General features: G+C 33.4%; 1 protein-coding gene across 19 annotated transcripts in view; it reads right to left on the reverse strand.

The window, feature by feature from the left end:
* PCBP3 (poly(rC) binding protein 3) overlaps positions 1–18042 on the reverse strand; it is a 60541-nt gene extending 42499 nt beyond the window's left edge. For 4 of the 19 annotated variants that reach the window (XM_026678984.2, XM_026678983.2, XM_026678981.2 and 1 more), the window contains exons 1-3: positions 17880–18037; positions 4214–4364; positions 2019–2042 (exon numbers count right to left, since the gene is read on the reverse strand). In XM_026678984.2, coding sequence (XP_026534769.1) covers positions 2019–2042; positions 4214–4282 — 93 coding nt within the window. In that variant the 5' untranslated portion in view covers positions 4283–4364; positions 17880–18037. Of the gene's footprint in view, positions 1–2018; positions 2043–4213; positions 4365–4889; positions 5047–11093; positions 11151–12585; positions 12686–17879 lie in introns of those variants that run through there. The other 15 variants (XM_026678987.2, XM_026678986.2, XM_087949328.1 and 12 more) reach the window with 12 other exon arrangements.
* Between the last annotated feature and the right edge of the window lie 1953 nt (positions 18043–19995).

The following is a 19995-nucleotide window of genomic DNA, read 5'->3' on the forward strand; positions in this document are numbered from 1 at the left end:
GAATCTGAACAATTCAAGATTGGTATGATTAAAGGAATGTAAAACTTGTATACAATTATAGAAATAGAATAGTGGGCATTTAGATGAAAATGGAACTTTTCACCCTGAACTTCATCTTTAGAGAGAATTAATTTAAAATATTTTAATGACTGATTTTATCATTATAGCCATGATTGGTAAAATGAGTATCTTTTTTTCTCCAAAATGCTGGAAATGCAATGAACAATTTGGTGTTTTTTCCCCATTCACAGTAGCAATGTTGCGAAGGTCAACAACATTGGAAATTAATTCATTGTAGAATGGAACAAATCTTTAAAGTCATAATTCTGTTTCATGAAAAAAATTTAAGACTTCACCAAACCACACTTTCCTTCAAAATACATAGAATTGGCATTATACATGGTAATGGTTGCATTATATGCTTTTTATTGGAAAATAAATCTCCAACTCCTCTATGGAAGAATGGAAGAATTAAATTGTGGGAATATTCTTTGATATTTTGAAAAACTTTATATCTAAAAAGTAAACCTTATGTACATTTCAATCGTATTTGAAAACTATTTCTGGAATACAATTCTGTAAATGGAATTGTCTCACAAGAGTTTAGAGTTATTATTTCAGTTTGATATACAGTGTACAGATTATTTACAGTATTCTTTCAATGTATTTCTTTTCTATTATTGATTTAAGTTGTGTTAAACAAATATTTTTACAATTCAAAAGAGACATATTTTGATTAGAAATTGAGTACGAAATATCTTCGAGAACGCTTAAGTTGTTAATTGTGTATTGCAGTATATTAGCCAAATGATATTTTAGATTTCCTGGTTATTCAAGAATTTTTGATTATCCGCCATCCATATTTTACTGCTTATATTGTCGTTTTTTATTACTATATTTTCTATAGTTTTTGTATATTATTCAGTTAGTGATGATTGGAGCCATACAAAGTAGGTTTTAGTTCAGAGAAAAATAAGCATCAATTTTATCTGATTTATTGTGGACCCAGATGCTTTTGCTTTAATGTGGAAATATGTATATAAAATTTTCCTGAAATAACAACCTTTAGTAAAATCTCTCTCTTTCTCTTTCTCTTTCTCTTTCTCCAACTATATGGTCTCCTTTGGTGTATTAGTAATAAATCAGTATATGAATATTTGAAGACCATTTAATTGTTAAGATAAATAAATATATAATTCTTATTTGCCTGATAGCTTCATAATGACTATTTATATGTTTTTTGTTTGACAGTAACAGGATATTAGCTTTATTAGATTAGCTGCATCTCAGAATTCCATTACATTTGATGTGAAATAGAAAGATTTTTATTTTCAATAAAAATAAATATTGATTATATTTTGTTCAGGGATCCTTCAGATTGATAGAAACAAAATCTGACTTATATCAAAGGAAATTGACCAACAGAAGTATTTTCATACATTGGTTAATTGGTGTGAATATTTAACTGGTGTAAATATTATATTCGATTGAGTCTGATTCCATGGACATAGCTATTTAGTTTTCTTGGAGAGTGAGTTGTTTGATATTAGGAAACTTATTTCCTCAAAATACTTTCAAATCTATTTCCTATATGCAATTATTCACATTGTTCCAGGCTTTTCTTCAATTATTGACCCTTTGTTTATTATAGATATGTTCTCAGCATTTCATAAGCTCCTATTGAATATCTGCATTTTCCTCCCACATCCCATCTAAGTGAATGCAGATGTTGCTTGATGCTGCCTTCTGCTTTTAATAAGAAACCAGATTGGCAAATAGCTCAGTGGAGAAAGCAGTTTACATTTAGGGAAAAGGGAGATGGCTGGGTGCATAGGCTTCTATTTTACCAATTATGACTCTCATGCTCTAATTATATACGGCTCTTATTCTCTCAAGAACTAGCTACGAAGGAAGAGGGAGAGAAAACAAAATCTTGAGCCCCTTGCTGGTCACCTCCCACATAGCTCTACCCACAAAGAACATTTATGAGCATTCAAACGTAGAGGGTATCACATTACCTTCCCAATGATGCTTCCAACTTCCTGTTGGAAAGAAAATGGCAACAAAGTAAGAAAGTAAAAGCTTTAATTATCAGTAAATCTTATTTATTTTGCTCATTGTGTTTATTAATTTCTAATCACAATTGCATAAGTGTAAAATAAATAATTTCTTTATTAGCAATAATATAAAACAATGAAGAAAAGAGCCATATTTGTGGAGTTCCAAAGATTTTAGGACAGCAGATGTTCCCCTGCCCTGATAGCCTCTCTCAGACTTCTCGTTCTTGCTGTTGTGACTGTATAGCCATATTTGTAATTAATTGAAAAGTTATTACTGTATATTAATGTTGGCTAGGTAAAACCTAAAATGAAAAATGCATTGGATATTAAAAGAGAATCTCTGCCATCCTTTGATATCAATTAACAAAGATATATGTTAGTTACTTAAATCACTAGAGGGTTTTTTTCCTTTCATGAGACATTCCCTCTCCACCTCTACTACAACAAGGTTTACATATTTGTACCTTGTTAGGAGATAAGAAAAAGAAGAATTTTACCATGTAGCTTTCTCCCTCCCCATTCAAGCCAAACATTAAAAAAAACATTGAATAGCCATGCCAAAATAACTACCCTAACCACAACCTTGTCCAAAATTTATCAAGCTGGGTCCCATATTTACAGCAAAATATAATACATGAACAGGTTTGCGGTAAACAGGAATGTTAGTGAACCCACTGTATCACAATTTGGCAAGCTGAGGTTCATGGACACTTGGTTTAGTTCTCCTAACGTATGGCATTAGCATCAAGTCTCATTTTAATTTCCCCTGAGCTTCCTAATTAATAGAAAGGCTTATCTACATTGATGAATGATGATTAGAGCAGTATTGATACAGAATAACTCAGATGTGTTGGCTGTCTGTCAAAAAGATACGTTGATGCTTTATCTCTTGCTTAATATTACTGTATTCAAAAATCTTGCTTGTCTGCCTGGAGGGGGAAAAACAAAAGAACTTCCAGGAACAAAGTAGTGGTGCTATTCCTTTTGTCTAGTGTCTTTATGCACAACTGAAGAGAGGTGGCTGCATATCTCCATCTCCTGTACTTGGAGAAATTCCTGCAAGAAGTATCAAAATCATGCTTGCTTTTTCAAATAATTGCTTCATTATTTTTTTAACTCATCTCACGGCAGTGATTCTGGGTAGCGTACAGTGCTTAACCCAAACAATCCAGAACAACAATTTCTTTGCCAACCAGAACCACTTATTTGGGGTAGGCAGCCATAGAAATTGAATAAATTAATAAACAAATCCAATTAAAAATGTTTGAGATTCCACAAATCATGGCATTTACAGGGGAAAAAAACCAATTTAAACAATTGGCTGGCAGAATTTGCTCAGCCTCCCAGTCCAAATGCAGTGAAGAAGAACTAGATCTTTAAAGCCTTACACAAGGCTAAATGAAATTACCCTTGAAGTTTAGGACTTCAAAGACAGGGACATCAGTTTATATTCAGGGAAATAGCCTTCGTAACATTTGAGAACAAGAGGTTTTGAGAAAACAAGAGAGAACATAATTCATAATCTATTTATTGCACTTATATATGAACTAGCCAACATTTTTGTAAGCAGTTAACGCTAACTGTTTGTACGTGATTTATTACTTATTTCATCTTATTTCACTACTTTATTACTGATTTTAGTACAAATAGTATTCAAACACTATAATGCTTCTCCTCACTTTCTGTGTCCAAAGTGGATATAATCTGGACGTCATCACTGGTGAAGACTACTAATAATTTGTCCCAAATGACAGTTATTATAAACCTATGCACATTATAAGGAATACTGATGTGAGTAGATAGTTACGTGGGTCAAACAGTACAGTATAAAAATTAAGAATTTCACCTACAGAAATCTAAATCAGTCAAGAATAAAGGAAAATGTTACCTGAAACATCAAATTGGGATCAATCCAATTTACAGCCTGTGCATTTCCCATAGGATACAATTTGAGGGTTCTAGAACCATAGCTGTAATATTTGCTTCCCAATAAAAGGATGTTCCATTTAGGAATCATGCATTACATGTGTTTTTCAGGGAATAAAAGTATGGCATACATGCACAGTTTTTGGATTTATATATAAACAAAGTCAGCCTTCATTACTATGCTTGAATTAGAAGTGATGACATGAAAACACTTCAGTACTGCTCACCTTTCCATGCATCAATAATCTGATGGTGAGAGTCACATTCAGACCTCCTTCAGAGACTTTAGATTCCATACTTTGTCTTGGAATATTGTGATGGTGTTGATAGTTTGGAGACTCAAAGAAATAAAGATGTATCCACACAGGAGATCACCTGCTAGTGAAAAAAACAGATGCTCCTTTTGTAGGATAAACAAATAAATAAAATAAATATTTATTGCCACTCAGCACATTAGCTGCAGCTTCAAATCTAAGGATGAGGATAAACTTTTATTCAGCAATCTCAATAAAATGTTGTCAGCATGTGAACCTCACTTAGGCTCTCTTTATTCAGTGCATCCATAAACCCTCCTCACCATAGAGGCCACTTGGGCCTCCATTTTTGATACATACATACATACTACATATATAGTATAGATCTCCCGCCATCATTACTCAATTTCTCATATGTGAAAGCATTTTGTATTATGCAAGAGTTGTGATTCTAACTGTTCCTTGCCTCAGATGTTTTTAATTGCAATTTTTAAAAGATTTTTTAAAATCCACCTTGATTATTTTTATCAATAACTCATGTTGATGAACATATCTAATACTCCTTCCTCCTCTTGTTTTCCCTTCAACAATAACCCTGTGAGGTGGGTTGGGCTGAGAGAGAAGGAGAAATTGGCCCAAAGTCACTCACTTGCCTTTCAAGGCAGGACTAGAACTCCATCTTCTGTTTTCTAGTCCGCTCTCTTAACCACTAGGATTATCAGTCTTTGGTGGTGGAATTTATTTTGAAGAAAGACACCCCAATCCTGGGAAATGTCCACATGGACTATAGCAGCCTTTTTGTCTGTCTGGAAAATATAAAGGATGAAAATCAAGCTGTTATGTAAATATTTCCAATTGATTGAAAAAGTGGGTCATGTGTTAGCCAAATGCTCCCGGCTTTAAGATTTATCATTGCTATTAAATTATACACGCTTTATGCTTCAGCATGTAGGAGAGCTACATTAGCCTTTTTTCATTGTGCTGGTGAAATATAAGCATTTTTGTCAGAACATTAATGGACATAGGAGCTACATCGATACATCTATAGATATAGATACATATATAGGAAATAGGTTGAAAGCCATTTTAGAAAGTGTTTGTTAGTTATTTACATTTTCTAGCTTATACAGAGATTTTATTCTTTGTATATTACATTATCATGTAGTTAATTTTAAAGAAATCATGAAATGGATTATTAGACTTTTATTAGAAGAGCCTGAAGGTCTGACTACTGGATGCATATGCTGGGAAATACTGGGATAAGATTTATATAATCAAATGTAGTTTAGTTATTTTCCATCCCTCTTTAAATTATAGTCTTCTTAATTTCTATTTGTTTATTTCAGTTAATTAGACCACTACAGAAAGTTCAAACACTGTCAAGAAAACGAGAGCAAGGAATATTCTAAATTCACACTTCTTGAATACATGTTTTGTATATAATTTGCATACAAATATATTGACATCTATATTATACCTTTAAAAACCTACTAATACAGATAATCCTAGGTTTACCACCAGTCACCTAGCAAAATTAAGAGGAATCTGCTCACAGCTATTTATGACTCAGTTTCAAAGTTCTACCACTAACACACACCCCGCCCCCGGGATATGTAATCTCATTTTATGTGCTTGGCAACTGACCCACATTTATAGCAGTTTTCAGTGTCAGACAATCATGTGACCTCAATTTATGAATTTTTTTTCAAGAAACTGGCATTTACTTCTGATTTCTGGCAAAAATACCCATTGGCTGCCAGGGGTATACTGTGGCGTTTGCTTAACAACTGCTGTAAAAAAGGTCATAAAATTGAACAAAGTCATATGGTGATCCGCTTAATGACTGCCAAATTCCTAGTTCAATTACAGTTTGAAGTCGAAGATAACCTGTGCTGAAAAATTTGAACATGTACTAAACCAGTTAGCTGTTTTTTAATGTAGACAACAGAACAAAACTTGGACATTCTACTTCAAAGAATGTTCTGATAAAAGATAAAAGACATATACTTGTCTTGTCTAATATGTTTCTTATATGGGGATAAAGTACATTTTAAATTAAGATGGCATCATAGTTGGATATGTATCAGTCTTTTCCTTCGCCTTCTGATATTTTTATATTTAATGGCAATTAAGGGAACTGAAAAAAACAGCAGAAAAAACAATTACTACCAGCCTAATCAAGGACCTGTATACTGCACGAGTCAAAAAGAGGGCTGTGAAAATATTTACAGACCCCTCACATCCCAGACATAAACTGTTTCAACTCCTTCCCTCAAAGCTATAGAGCACTGCACATCAGAACAATTAGACACAAGAACAGTTTTTCCTCGAACGCCATCACTCTGCTAAACAAATAATTCCCTCAACACTGTTCAACTATTATAAAGACTGCACTACTATTACTGTTAATCTTCTCATCACTCCTTATCACCCATCCCCTCCCACTTGTGACTGTAGGATTGTAACTTTGTTGCTTGTATCCTTATGATTTATATTGACTGTTTCCTAGTATGATTTGATTGCTTAGTGTTCCCTATGACTATTATTAAGTGTTGTACCTTATGATTCTCGACTCTTGATGAATGTATTTTTTCTTTTATGTATACTGAGAGTATTACACCAAGACAAATTCCTTGTGTGTCCAATCATACTTGGCCAATAAAGTATTCTATTCTATGATGACTATTTTATATTTTGATTTTTTCAGAAAGGGTCTGCAATTATAAATTAAATCAAACTGAATGTGGCTATGAAAAGGACATCTCAGCTGGAGCATCATGAGAGGTCAGTTAGTTTGTCTATAATTTTTACCTGATTAACTTTTACTTGAAATTCCCTGGAATTTTATTCTTCTGTGAGTAATTTATGTATAGTTGGAATTATGGCAGTACAGGCAAAAGACCAACAGTGATACTTGAGGATACTTTAACACAGAAACAATGGTCTTTACCTGAATATTATCATTAGATTTAATATATCTCATGAAGTTCTAGATTCTCATTTTCATATTGGTAAGTTGTTTCAGGCATTCAACTGAGAATTTCCTTGGGCTTTATTTGAGAAATGTCAGTTTACTTTCAGTAAAAAAAGCCTGTTTGTGCTTTATTGCAATAAAAAATAAAAATATTCAAAAGAGTCATTCCTTAATATACCAAGGAAGTTCAAAATGTAGAAAGTGGTTTAAAATAGGATTGCTTGAGAAAACAATCTTCAGTAGCTCATTAAGGTTCCATCTATTTTTGTTCTGCATCTATCCAACAAAATATTTCATAATCAGGTGGAAGATGAATAATAACCTATCTCTTTCAGATTCTCTTGAGGAAACAAAGATTTTTTAAAAATCATGTTATTATGGCTTATTCTGCCATATTTGTATTCAGACTGATGAACATTTTTATATCTGGTTCCTAAATAAATAATTGCTTGGGGCAGCTGAATGCTTTTGGCCACATAAAAAGATTACTACAATTTCTATTGCAAAAACACTTTATTTTCTTTCTCCCCATTTCTTCCCCATCCCTTTGCTCTCAACATACAGCCATAACTGAGAGGATCTTATGTTGCTAAGTGAGACAGTTGTTAAGTGAGCTGTGCCCAATTTCATGTACCAGTTACCAAGCACCCAAATTTTGATTACATGACCAGGGGATGTTGCAAATCATATATGTGAGAACTTTTGTAAGTTTTCAGCACCATCATAACTTTGAATGGTTGCTAAACAAATGCTCATAAATCAAGGACTTTCTGTATTGCTTTTGTTCTAAAGTGCTCTCACTTGAGTAATAAATTAAATATAAACTTTATAAATAAATATAAACTTTAATTAATTAATCAGAAATTTCTTTTTTCTTATTCTTCCCATTGATTCATGTAGTACGTACATTAATAATTATCCAAATATTATGCATAGGGAGCATTAAATATGTACTGCAGAATCTTTGACTGCTCATCAGAATGCTTGGATTTTATTTTTAACTATATTTAAGTTTTCTTATCCCACTGTTCTCATTTGTTGGGGAAGTGGGGAACTGATATTTTGCTATAACATGAATGAATTTATTTTTCTTTCTTCTTGCTCATTTTTTAAAAATTGATAACATTCAATGACAGCCACCTTTGTAACCTTGAGGTTTCAAACTATATGTAGACAAGTACTGAGAAAAATATGAAGATCAATCAAAAATTAAATTGCTCTTTTTGCAAGAGACTCATAGTCTCCTTAACCTTTATCAAAAGCTCATGTGAGAATTGTGTATGAAAATGGTAACTATAAATATGCAAGAGCAGTTTCAGCTTTGATCAGAGGAAACTCTACATTGATTGTTAAAAAAGAAATATCAATTGTGGGAGGTTTTTTTTAATAATTGTCAAAATGGATGATCAATATCTACCTCTTCTGAATTTAAATTGCCTCAACGAATTTGTAATTGTTTTTCATATCTTCATATTGACAATATATATTAATGAGGTGAATTAAATCAGACATTAAATTCCTTTTCATACAGCAACATGCCATGACCTGTATTCTATTCTCAGATTCATAATATAGATTATGTGTCTAGATTTAATGTAAAGGATATTTAATATTCTATTAATTTGTATGTTTCATTTTTTGATGGTGAACAGTTCTTCATTAATACTGAATGTTTGCGAGACTTTCCTTATTTAAAAAAATGTTATGAGGTACTAAATCATGTGTATATCAACCTTCAGGGAACAGGTTCTTAGGCAAACTGGGCAGCAGGGAGGATATTTGACAAGACTTTGCTGTGCAAATTAATATAACGATTAAATAACAAGGGGGCAAAATGTAGTTTGTGCTTCAATAATTGCTCATAATGATCTACTGGTCTTATACCATAGGGAAGAATTATCATATCCATTTTGGAAAAGCAGTCATTCAAATTTCTTCCAAAAGTTAAGACCTTCACAAGTGTTATCATTCAAATAAAAAAAAAACTTTTGATTTATGCTTTTCAAAATGTTCCACATATGTTCACCACTAAATGAAACTAATGGCAGCATGCTAGGTGTAGTCTCATTATCCAGAAACAGGCTATACATAAACTGTGCTTTCTTTGTTTTATTTTCATTCTATATTAGCCCAAATGGAAGTGAGTTGGATCTAGGTATTGGTATCTATCTCTGTACTCCTCTAGGGGCTGCAAATTTCATCTAATCTGACTAAAAGCAAAAGAAGAATTGTAAAACACTTGGGAATTTCTGATGACAGTCAATAGGAGAGATAGTTTAGATTTCTAAACCTTCTAATTTAGCATTGAGTGGAAGTCAGGTGCTATCATTCCAAGTTGAGCAGGACTATTGGCATATTCCAGGTTCCAAACTAAATGGTTCCAGTTATCTGAAGGAGCTTATCACTATAAATATTCAAAAGAGTTGGAATTTGGAAAATGTTGGAAAGATTTTTTGATCTGCTCTAGGCATATTCTGAAGATGTCATTTCAAAATTTGGGTCTTATTCTGATGCATTTTAATTACGACATGTTGTATAAGAATGATCTCAAATGAACATTCAGTCTCTCAAGCCCTCAGAAAGGGCTTCTTTGTAGGGCTAAAAAAGAAGCAAGTAGAATTGTTAGTCCATCAAATCTAGTTTGGTTCTGAATTTTATATTTAAAAAGGGCAGCCTCCTTTCAAACTTCTTATCTCATTCCAAAGCAAGAAAATAAAATGGGTGGGAGTTTCTTCAGCAGAAATTCAGTAGATGACTATTGCAATCCCCCCAATTGAAAAAAATATTGTATTATTCATTTTTTAAATTGCAAATAAAAATTGCTGTTGTTTGTTGTAATGGAAAAAATGTTGTTTTAAAAATATTGCTTTTTGTGCAAAATTTCAGCATCAAAGTGCAAAATATTTTATTAGAATACACACGTACACACGTGTGTGTGTGTGTGGGGTGTATTTGTCTGAGCAGTAGTGCAATCCTGCTCAGCCAATTATCAGCAGAATGTCTGTTCTGTGAGATTTTGGTTTTTTTCCCATTCTATGGGCTAGAAGGGAGATGAGGTGTCAGGCCAGGAACCAGGCATTCTGAACCCATTTATCAGCTTACAATTCAAGATTTATTCTGATACCTGTTTTTAACTAAACGTAGTACATGTCTTAATTAAGAGAGAAGCTAAGTAGTATCCTAAAACTGAAGGATGCCTTCTAAGTAAGATTAGGGTTTAGTTACAAATTCGCCTTTTGTAAAAGAAGTTTTTGTGCTAACTCCATTTACATATATCATCTCAAGCTATTTGAGTCTCATATCCTTCCCAACAGATTCTGTGCCTGACCATCCATTGCACATTATGGGAGACTGACGTTTGAGTTGCGTTATGTTTTTATGAACACTAAATGCCTTATTCCATCTTGTTACCAGTGTTTGTGTATTTGACTAAGGTAAAAAGTAAATTCCTTTTTCTTGTTGATTTTCAAGTAAAAGTAATGCTTTTGTTTCAGTTACTCAAAAGGAGAACAGGTTGGTATGGCCTCAAGGGTTCTGTGACTAATAAGCAATGTTACACTATTTAATGTTTCTTGTTATTTTAAAATTATCATTACCATTATTGCTATTGTTGTGCCCTATAAAGACTTGTCTCTCTTAAAAGCCAATGTTAAGGGGAAGGAGCCAAATCAAGGCAGTTCCTCTCTCTAGGAAGAGGAGTATTTATAGTACTATGCAAGTCATTACCAAAAAGTTAGACAAGGCAAAAGGAAGATAGAGTCCCACTAAAACAAACATCGAAAAACTATCCACTAGCATGTCAAACATTCATCAATCTGTTTCCAAGCAGCCCTGATTTCTAGAAAAAGGGCGAAAGAGGGAAAAATGCAAAATACACACCTTGTATTTGTTTTCATTTATTATTGTTGCCTTTGCAAGACAGCATAAAGCAGCAAACTTAGAAAAACAGAAAGAGTTATAATGATAGTAATGCAAGAGCTGTAATCATCTTAATATTGTCCTTATTCTTTGTAAAATAATGCTAAAGATTTAACCACAGATCTCAGGATTTTCAAGCAGACAAGTGCAGACATTTTTCACTTTGTATCTTACCGAGTCATGACACTAACCTGAATTATATCTATTCATGAAGTTTTGATATGAAATCAGAGGTTCACCCAAACAAATTCTATAATCTATTTTGGATCCAAGAGTTCCTAAACTCTCATAATGGAATCTTGTTTAATCTGTATACAGTACTTTCAGCCAGAATTGGGGAACTTGATTTTGAATACACAGTGATTTGTTTTGAAAGGAATACTCCAGGGTCAAGCCTCAAATCCGATGTTTTTACAGTACAGTACAGTACTTAAATACCAGCATGTGAAGACTGTATTTTTTTTAAGTAGAAAGAAAATATTCTTTCTCATAAACCCTAGTATAAACCAGTTATTACATATAATACTAGTGTAGTGATGAGTCCTAACTGTGAAATCATAATTTGGAATTGAGATATGGTGAACCCTAATTTCAATACCAGATAGCTACAACCGTGACAACGTTCCTGGACCAAGCTGATTATGAGTCACAATGGAATTGTGTAAAAACTATTAAAGAAAGTGTTCAAGAAATAACTGGACAATGTATTGGCCTTAATGAAAGGATGTTAACAGACCAAGACAGTGAGTTCATGTGGGAGAAATTGAGAGTGAGCCATGATATGTCACTTCTGTGGGACATTCTGAGCAGGGGAGAACTGAAAAAGGGAAGAGGAATGTCCCTCTCCCATACCAAGCTGTAAGGCTATAGGCATCTGAAATACCTTTAGAAACTGTTTTCCTGTTCTTCAATTATAGTATGTTCTAATAAAGTTATAGCAATGGATTCAGGCTAAGTTCCATTGATTCCACATGACTACATATGGATTCTAGCAGATACGTCTAAAAATAAAGTATGTTTGTATGTAACTGTACATTTTATTTTTATGACCTCCTCAGTGCCTAGGACAGCAAGAGCCTTGGGCTGCAACTCCCTCTCTCCAGCTGTCCATCAATTATTGTGAGGTCCAACAGAATGGGAATTTCTCTTGAACACTATCATGCCATACATTTCAGATTCCCAATATTGCAGCAACTTGTACTTTTGCCAGGCCTCTTCCCCAGATTGTGTTTGCCTTCAGTGAAAATAGTGCAGTTGTGAATATTCTTTGTATAAAATCTGCCCAAGATCATGCTATAGATCACTGTTCTGGATTTTTTTAAAATATCCATATTTTCTCTGCAATTTGTACATGCAAAATGGAGTGTAATTTTTCCTATGCACCCTAGCAAGAATTCCATTTGCTAGGACAACTGAATGAGTTGTATTTCATATTTAACGCAATCCCTATTACCTTTATATTATCAGGACATAATTGTGCAGCCAATCAGTGGCTTCCACATCTGAGAGTCTCATTCATTCTGAAATAATTCATGGTGCTTGCTTTAATCCTAGGCAGAGCATCGATAGAATAATCAACCCCGCCTTCAATCTGTTGATCTGGTCCTGTTCCTCAAATCCTCTCAGTCCAACAGCAAAGCAATCTCGGTGGCCTCAATTCATTTGCAGATTTGCCTTGTATTTAATCTTTTGAGATGTAATGTTGCATTTGAATGCATGTGCTCTGTGAAAGTAATCAAGATATGGCTCTGTATTTAATAATCCATGCCACTTATGACCACAGCATAAATTTGTGTCAATAGGTAATATTTTAAAACATCTAGAGATTGTTATCATTGTAACCTGACCTGGATGATTTGAAAATATGTCATATGATATTACAGTGAATATTTTTATGTTTTAAGATTATTTCCTTAATAACTATATTTTATTTCTAACACATCTTCTTTTCTAAATAATTTCCTTAACACGGTGCACTATTTTATATTGTTTTCATTCATATATGTATTTTATACAATTTTTGCCTCTAACATATATTAAACATTTTAATAGATAAATTAGTGTACATCAAAAATGCCAGAGAAATTTGATTTTTGATTGATCGCTAAGTTTTTGCTCATGTATTGGCTCAAATTACCTTCTTCAAATGTAAACTAAACAAATTTCTTCTTCATTTTGCTTCCAGAACTACAACAGGAGGCAAGGCCAGTAGGACTGCACACATATAAGTTGTCACTAAGCCAGAGTGGTGTTAAATGAAGATTGGGCAGACCCAATGAAAGGCCTACTCTCAGCCATACTATAATGTTTTCTTGTCAGTTCAGCCTACCTCATAGGATTGTTTTTATTTAATATCTTCATTATTTTTTTTACAAACAACTCAAGGTGGCAAACATATTCAACACACCTTCCTCCTCTTATTTTCCCCACAACGACAATGCTGTGAGATAGATTGGGCTGAGAGAGAATGACTGATCCAAAATCATACAGCTAGTTTTCATTGCTAAGGAGGGACTTGAACTCATGGCCTCCTACTTTCTTGCCTGATGCCTTAATCACTTGACCAAACTGGCTCATCATATTATGGGGACAAAATGAAGATACCCAAGTAAGTTGCTTTAAATCTTTGGAGAAAAGGGACATATAAAACTTTAACAAATAGTCTTTGATATCATAGAATGGCACAAGGCAGATCTGTGACTGATCTGAAGTAGGAAAACAAGACAATTTTGCTCTAATTGTTAACCATAAGTACAAAAAACTAATAGTTTTTCTAAATTATATTGCTGAAGTGAATTTGGGGCATGTGTATGTATTTATGTCACCTAAATCGTATTGATATTTAGATAAATAGTCCACCTTTCCAGATTTTAACAGACACCAATAATCAGTATGTATCCTTCATATATTTCACCTTCATAATAATCTCTAAAAGTGTCATCTAATACTTCACCTAAGTCTCAAGCTGAATTAAAATCCTAGTGAGTCTTTGAGTTTTAAAATAACCTGCTCTTTTGGAGTTGTTCAAAGCACAATTAATTCATTCATTTCAGAGACCTTCATTTTGTGTAGGATTGTATATATGTTTCAATAAGACACAGAAATGTACATAAAATGAAGCAAGTTATCAACTGGCTGAAGAAAACCACTGTGCCATTGATTCACTGAATTAAGTACCTATAGAGTAAAAAACAAATAAGATTAAGTCAACTGATAATGTAATTTTCCTTGATGATATAATTGTATGTGTACTTGTTACTACCATATTAAAATTTGGTTTGTGTCTAAATGAAATTTGCTGTGAGCATCTGGACAAACTTCATTGTCATTCACCCTGCACAAACCATTTGAACTTGTGTGTGTCTTAGAGCAGTGATCCCCAACCTTTTGACGCCGCGGCCCGGTACCGCATCAGCTGGGCGCCGCGACCCGCACCGCATCAACTGGCGCCGCCATCTTTTTGACGAAAAAGTGCTTCCTGACCTCACCGGAAGCACTTTTTCATCAAAAAGATGGCGGCGCCAGCGCTTCTGGTGAGCTTTTCGGGGTAGAAATGGCTTTCTACCCGGAAAAGCTCACCGAGCTTGGCGCCACCATCTTTTTTGATGAAAAAGTGCTTCCGGTGAGCTTTCACCCGAAAAGCTCACCGGAAGCACTTTTTTACCAAAGATGGCGGCGTCCAGCAACCAGCGGTAAGACTTGTTCTGCGGACGGTACCGGTCCGCGGACCGGCGATTGGGGACCCCTGTCTTAGAGCACGGAGCATGCTGTAAGCCATATCTAGATAACGTCTTTTTTGATAATGGTGCTAGTCATGGCTAAAAGACTCACTTGATCTGTTAGAATCGGGTTTTGATTTTTTTGCTAGGAATCCATATTTGCCATTAATCCATTTTTCAATATCAAGTGTATTCCTTTGCTTTCAGCTGCCTGCTCAGATCTGTGCCTAAGGATGATACTGACCTGCATGCTAAGGCACTGGAAGAAACACCAACAAAATGGATATGAAATGCTTGGAATGCTCCAGCAGTGCTACATCAGCAAGAAGAAGGCAGGAACAATTTCCAAGAGAAGGGATAAACAATTTACTCTACTAGCAATCCCAAGATCCAGAGGAAATCCTGAGATTACATTGTTTTCTTTAAGAAATCAAAAACTAAGAAGCTGAAGCTCAGGAGAGTAGATGACAGGAACTATTCTCAGGAATGTTTACCTAATTCCCTTCTTGGCAGAAAGAATCTTCCAGGCAAGGAAGGCAGTCCCAGCCATCCTCAGCATAGCCAACTTAAAGCAAACAGCTCTAGGGCGAGTTCTCTCAGAATACCCACCAACATCACTCCATATTAACATATAAGGACTCTTATTATTAACAGTTTATAGGTTCTGTGACCTAGAAGTGAAAAATCATCTTTGTCTAATGACAAACGTGTGCATATGTGGGCATGGTACATGTGTACATATGTATTCAGAGAAGGGGGGAAGAATATGAGTGTTATATCACTGTTTTAATTTAAGACATAAAATGAAATGTATTATAATGAATTCTGTTATTTTAAATAAAATATTTTAAAAGATGTGTGTAAATGCTATCTACACCAGGGATTGCCTTTAGATATTTCTAAGATACCCTACCCTTCATGCAACCCATCTCCAAAATCTGAAATGAAATGTCTGCACCCCACCTGTCAGATTAATCTCTAGAGTTCTCCATCAATGCTGCCATATCTTAGTGCACCAGTGTTTATTTATAGATATGTTTTATAAGTACATGATTTCTATAGTTTATATGTCTCTCTATGCTTAAACCAGTTACAAAATCATATTTAGAGTTTGAAAACTTGAACAGTAAAATGTTTGAGACTTTTATTATAATTATCTGCCATATTCTGATATTGATTCTTCTGCAAAATAACTAAAACGCTATTAACTTAATTACATTCAGGAATGAAAAACAGTTTCACATTTTCCTTTGCAATTATAATTTGAATTAGTCTGTAGGTGTTCCAGTAGATTTGACAGTAGGAAATATTTGCTACCATCTCTGTTCAATCTCTATTTTAAAAACTGATATTAGATGAATAAGATAGGGATGCCATTTTCTATTTGAACTTCAAGAAATCTCTCATTTTATTTCTGCACTAACACTGATACAAATAAACCCCAGCTTTGTTTCTAATATTTCACCCGGATATTTAACATATTCTTTAAACTGGTACTTTAACTATACTGAAAAGGAATTAAGCTTCAAACTCAATCAGTCTGAATCCAGATTAAGGCACATGAATTTAATACGTTTCTCTGATTTTATAGAAACACAAGAGTATATAGTTTGTTCCAAGAAACAAATAACATTCAAACATATACAATTGATTTGGGGGGGAAATGGAATCTTTATATTTATAATTAATTTCATGCTACAGTGTTAATTCCAGTAATTAGGTAATAAGAACTAACAAGATTGATTAGTATTGTATTTTCTGTATCTTATAATTCTTATGCTTCACTGAAACGGGAATAAGCATATGCAGCTTGAGCATTTTTTTACAATGTTTGGTTCAGATTAATTTGTTGTATGATATTTTAATATCAACTGTCTTAAGTATATTAAGGCTTTAACTGATAAAACAAATTATAGTATAAATCTCTCTCTCTCTCTCTCTCTGTATATATATATATATACATATACACACACACACACACATATATACATACAAACATATATATAATACTTATCTCCCCATGTTACAATTTCTATTAAACATTTAAGTAAAAATTAAGTTAAACTTATCACCAATTTTAATATTTGTTTAACATTCTTCTGATTATAACTGCTGCGTATCTAAATTTTATAGGATACATAACATTAAATTCATTTAAGATAATTGTGTAACAATAAAAATGATGAGTGAATATTAAATAAAGGAAAGGAAATGTCAAACAAAATACATATCTGAAATTTGATATACTAATTTCCAGCACACTTCACAAAACAATTACTCTAAAATTATTTCCGTATTCATTGAAATCAATATTACCCTTGTTTCAGATTTTTCAGGTAGCTCTTGTGAGATATTAAAACAAATACCTATTATCAAACTGATGTCATAACTGTAGTTTTTGAAGTGTAATTTGACTTGATCAGGCAATTTTTTAAAAAATCCCTGCCTCCTTTAATACTAACGGGCATGCTTTCTCCCATAAAAGAGATTTAGGGAACAAATAAAATGCTATTAGTCCCCACATGTAGATATTGTAGCTTTCTGTTATAATTTTGTTTAGATTTTGTTTCATAACTTCTTATTTTTATCAGTTTTTATAAATAATATATAATTTACAATAATATGCTTTCTATGTTTAGGTTAACTATACTTAAACATATATGAAAACATGTTAAGAAAGTATTTCATCCCTCATTAATTTAAACATAACATACCATATTATTATTATATTGCGTGAAGGAACTGAATATAAAGGTGGGTATGCATGGACACGCATACTATTCTACCAAAATACGAGTAGAAAGAATGACATTTATTCAATTAAAGTGTTAATTATTTTCTGTTTTCTTTTAAATATACCTTGTTTTAGATTTCCTGCCATTAAAATTTTGAAAAAAAATATTTAGAATACCTTTTAGAAGAATTTAGGATCCATCTTTTCATATTCCCTAATAATACCCTCACTCTTTTTAAGAGAGGCATCAACAACCACCATATTCTATCAAAACAGTATATGCAATCTTCTTACCTCCAAAAGGAAAAGCTGCTTTAGAAATTATTTAGACTGATGTGGATTTCAAACAGATGGTCACTCTTTTCATATTGAGAAAAGATGAAAATGTGAATGGATAAAATTATCTTGTTCAAATGTATAGAGGTCTAAAAACCTCATTGGCCTCTCGATAGTAAGCATGTGACGTGAGATGAAGTGCATGTGACCTATTTTCTCCCAAATCCTTTAGGTTCTTTGAAATGAATTGTAACCAACAGTGATGTTTTTGTCATTTTGCTGACATCTTTTAAAAGCCACTGAGCAAATAACTTGCCCTTAGGCCAAGAGGCTTCAGCATATAGGAGTTTCCTATGATTGGGCAGAAGGATCCAGCAGTTAGCCAAGGATGATTTCTTCCTCATTTTCAATGTTCAAATAATCGGATGATAAACATTCTAAATTTGAACATGTATGCAAAATAGGTAGCAGGCTCACTGCAACAACCACGCAGTTCTAACTAAATCAAATTTTGCCAGTAGTGTCATGTAAAATGCCTAATTTTCCTGAATATGAACATCACCACCATCACCATCTTAATGGAAATACTGATTTATCCAAATGTATGTATGTATGTATGTATGTATGTATGTATGTATGTATGTATGTATGTATTGTATGTATTGTATGTATTGTATGTATTGTATGTTAAATAAATGTTAAATGTTATAAAGCACATCACAATTACATTCTCAATGAGCAAATATGAAACTATTTACTCTATTTACAAATTCAAAGGCAGACTGTAATTTCAATACGTAATAGAGTTGTATACAGAAAGACTCCTGATATACACTCAGAGGACATTGTTCCACAATATGTTGCAATGTCCACTTTGGAACACCACAGCTACATTCTGAAGAGGACAGCTTGCCCCATTTACAGAGGAGACTGTGCACCTGCCAGGTTGAGCCTATTGCTATTGAGGATTGACTAGGTTGTATGGGGTACACTGAATCTAGCTGGTTCAGCTGCAAAGCGGGGAATTTTGTGACATTATGGAAGAGCAATAGAAGAAGCCTGAACCAGATTGAAGTGGTTATCCAGCAATTTTCTGGCTGTCCTAATATGTAGATGTCTAAAGCAAACTCTGTTGTTTATTGCATCAGTAATATCTGCATTGATTGACAGGGACTATTACTAATTATTTTCTTATACTCTCATATAGAGAGTTTTGCCTTCATAGATGTGGTGGAAGAATATGGTTCAAAACTGATGAACAGAAAGTGAGGGTTATTGTACCCGATATGATGTGCATAGTGTGATTCAACTCTGTGTCGATCAGTCTGGTACGGCTACTATTTATCAAGACCGGGGAACAATATTCTGTGGTTGAAAAGACAAGGCCAAGAACTGAAGATCACAAGGTGGAAGGTGATGAACGCAGGCACAACCTCAAGGCAAAAATGCATATATATTGCTCAAATAAAGTAAAAAAAGGTGAATGAAAATATTTCATTGTTTCCCAAGCAAAATAGCCTCCAGATGTTTAGACTTTAACTCCCAATGATAGCATGGGCATTGCAGGGAATTGTGGGAGTTGAAGTTTACACAACTCATTGTTGCCAAGTTTAGAAAATATTGCTGCTGTAAGTATATCTTTTCTAAGACATATTTTCTCTACAATTTATTTTGAGTCCTGCAACCAATAGACTGAATACCCTAATTATTATTTTCTTTTTTCCTTCACATGCTCTTGATAGACATCTTTAAAATCTGTTACAGGGGTCTATGAATAAAGACATAAAACAGCAGCAAAGGAATTTTGTGATTATAGAACTTCCAAAGAATTAGGGTTAATGTTGCGAAGTTCAATACTCAAAAATCAGAGGGCCTCTATGTATCACAAAAAGCAGAAAAGTATGCAGTGCTTGACAGAACTCAAGGACTTAATTTATCAAGAATAAATTGATGCCAAACTAACCTGTTCTCATTTTTTGACTAAATGACCAGTTTACTTACTGTGGGAAATGAGGTTGATGCAAATATCAGAAAAAGCAACGAAGAAATTATATATATATGTATGTATGTATGTATGCATGTATGTATGTATGTGTGTGTATATCTATATCTATATCTATATATCTATATATCT

This window comes from Notechis scutatus, chromosome 1 (genome assembly GCF_049901735.1).
Source record: "Notechis scutatus isolate UNSWTSFEM ecotype Mainland chromosome 1, rNotScu1.2, whole genome shotgun sequence".
Lineage (NCBI taxonomy): Eukaryota > Metazoa > Chordata > Lepidosauria > Squamata > Elapidae > Notechis > Notechis scutatus.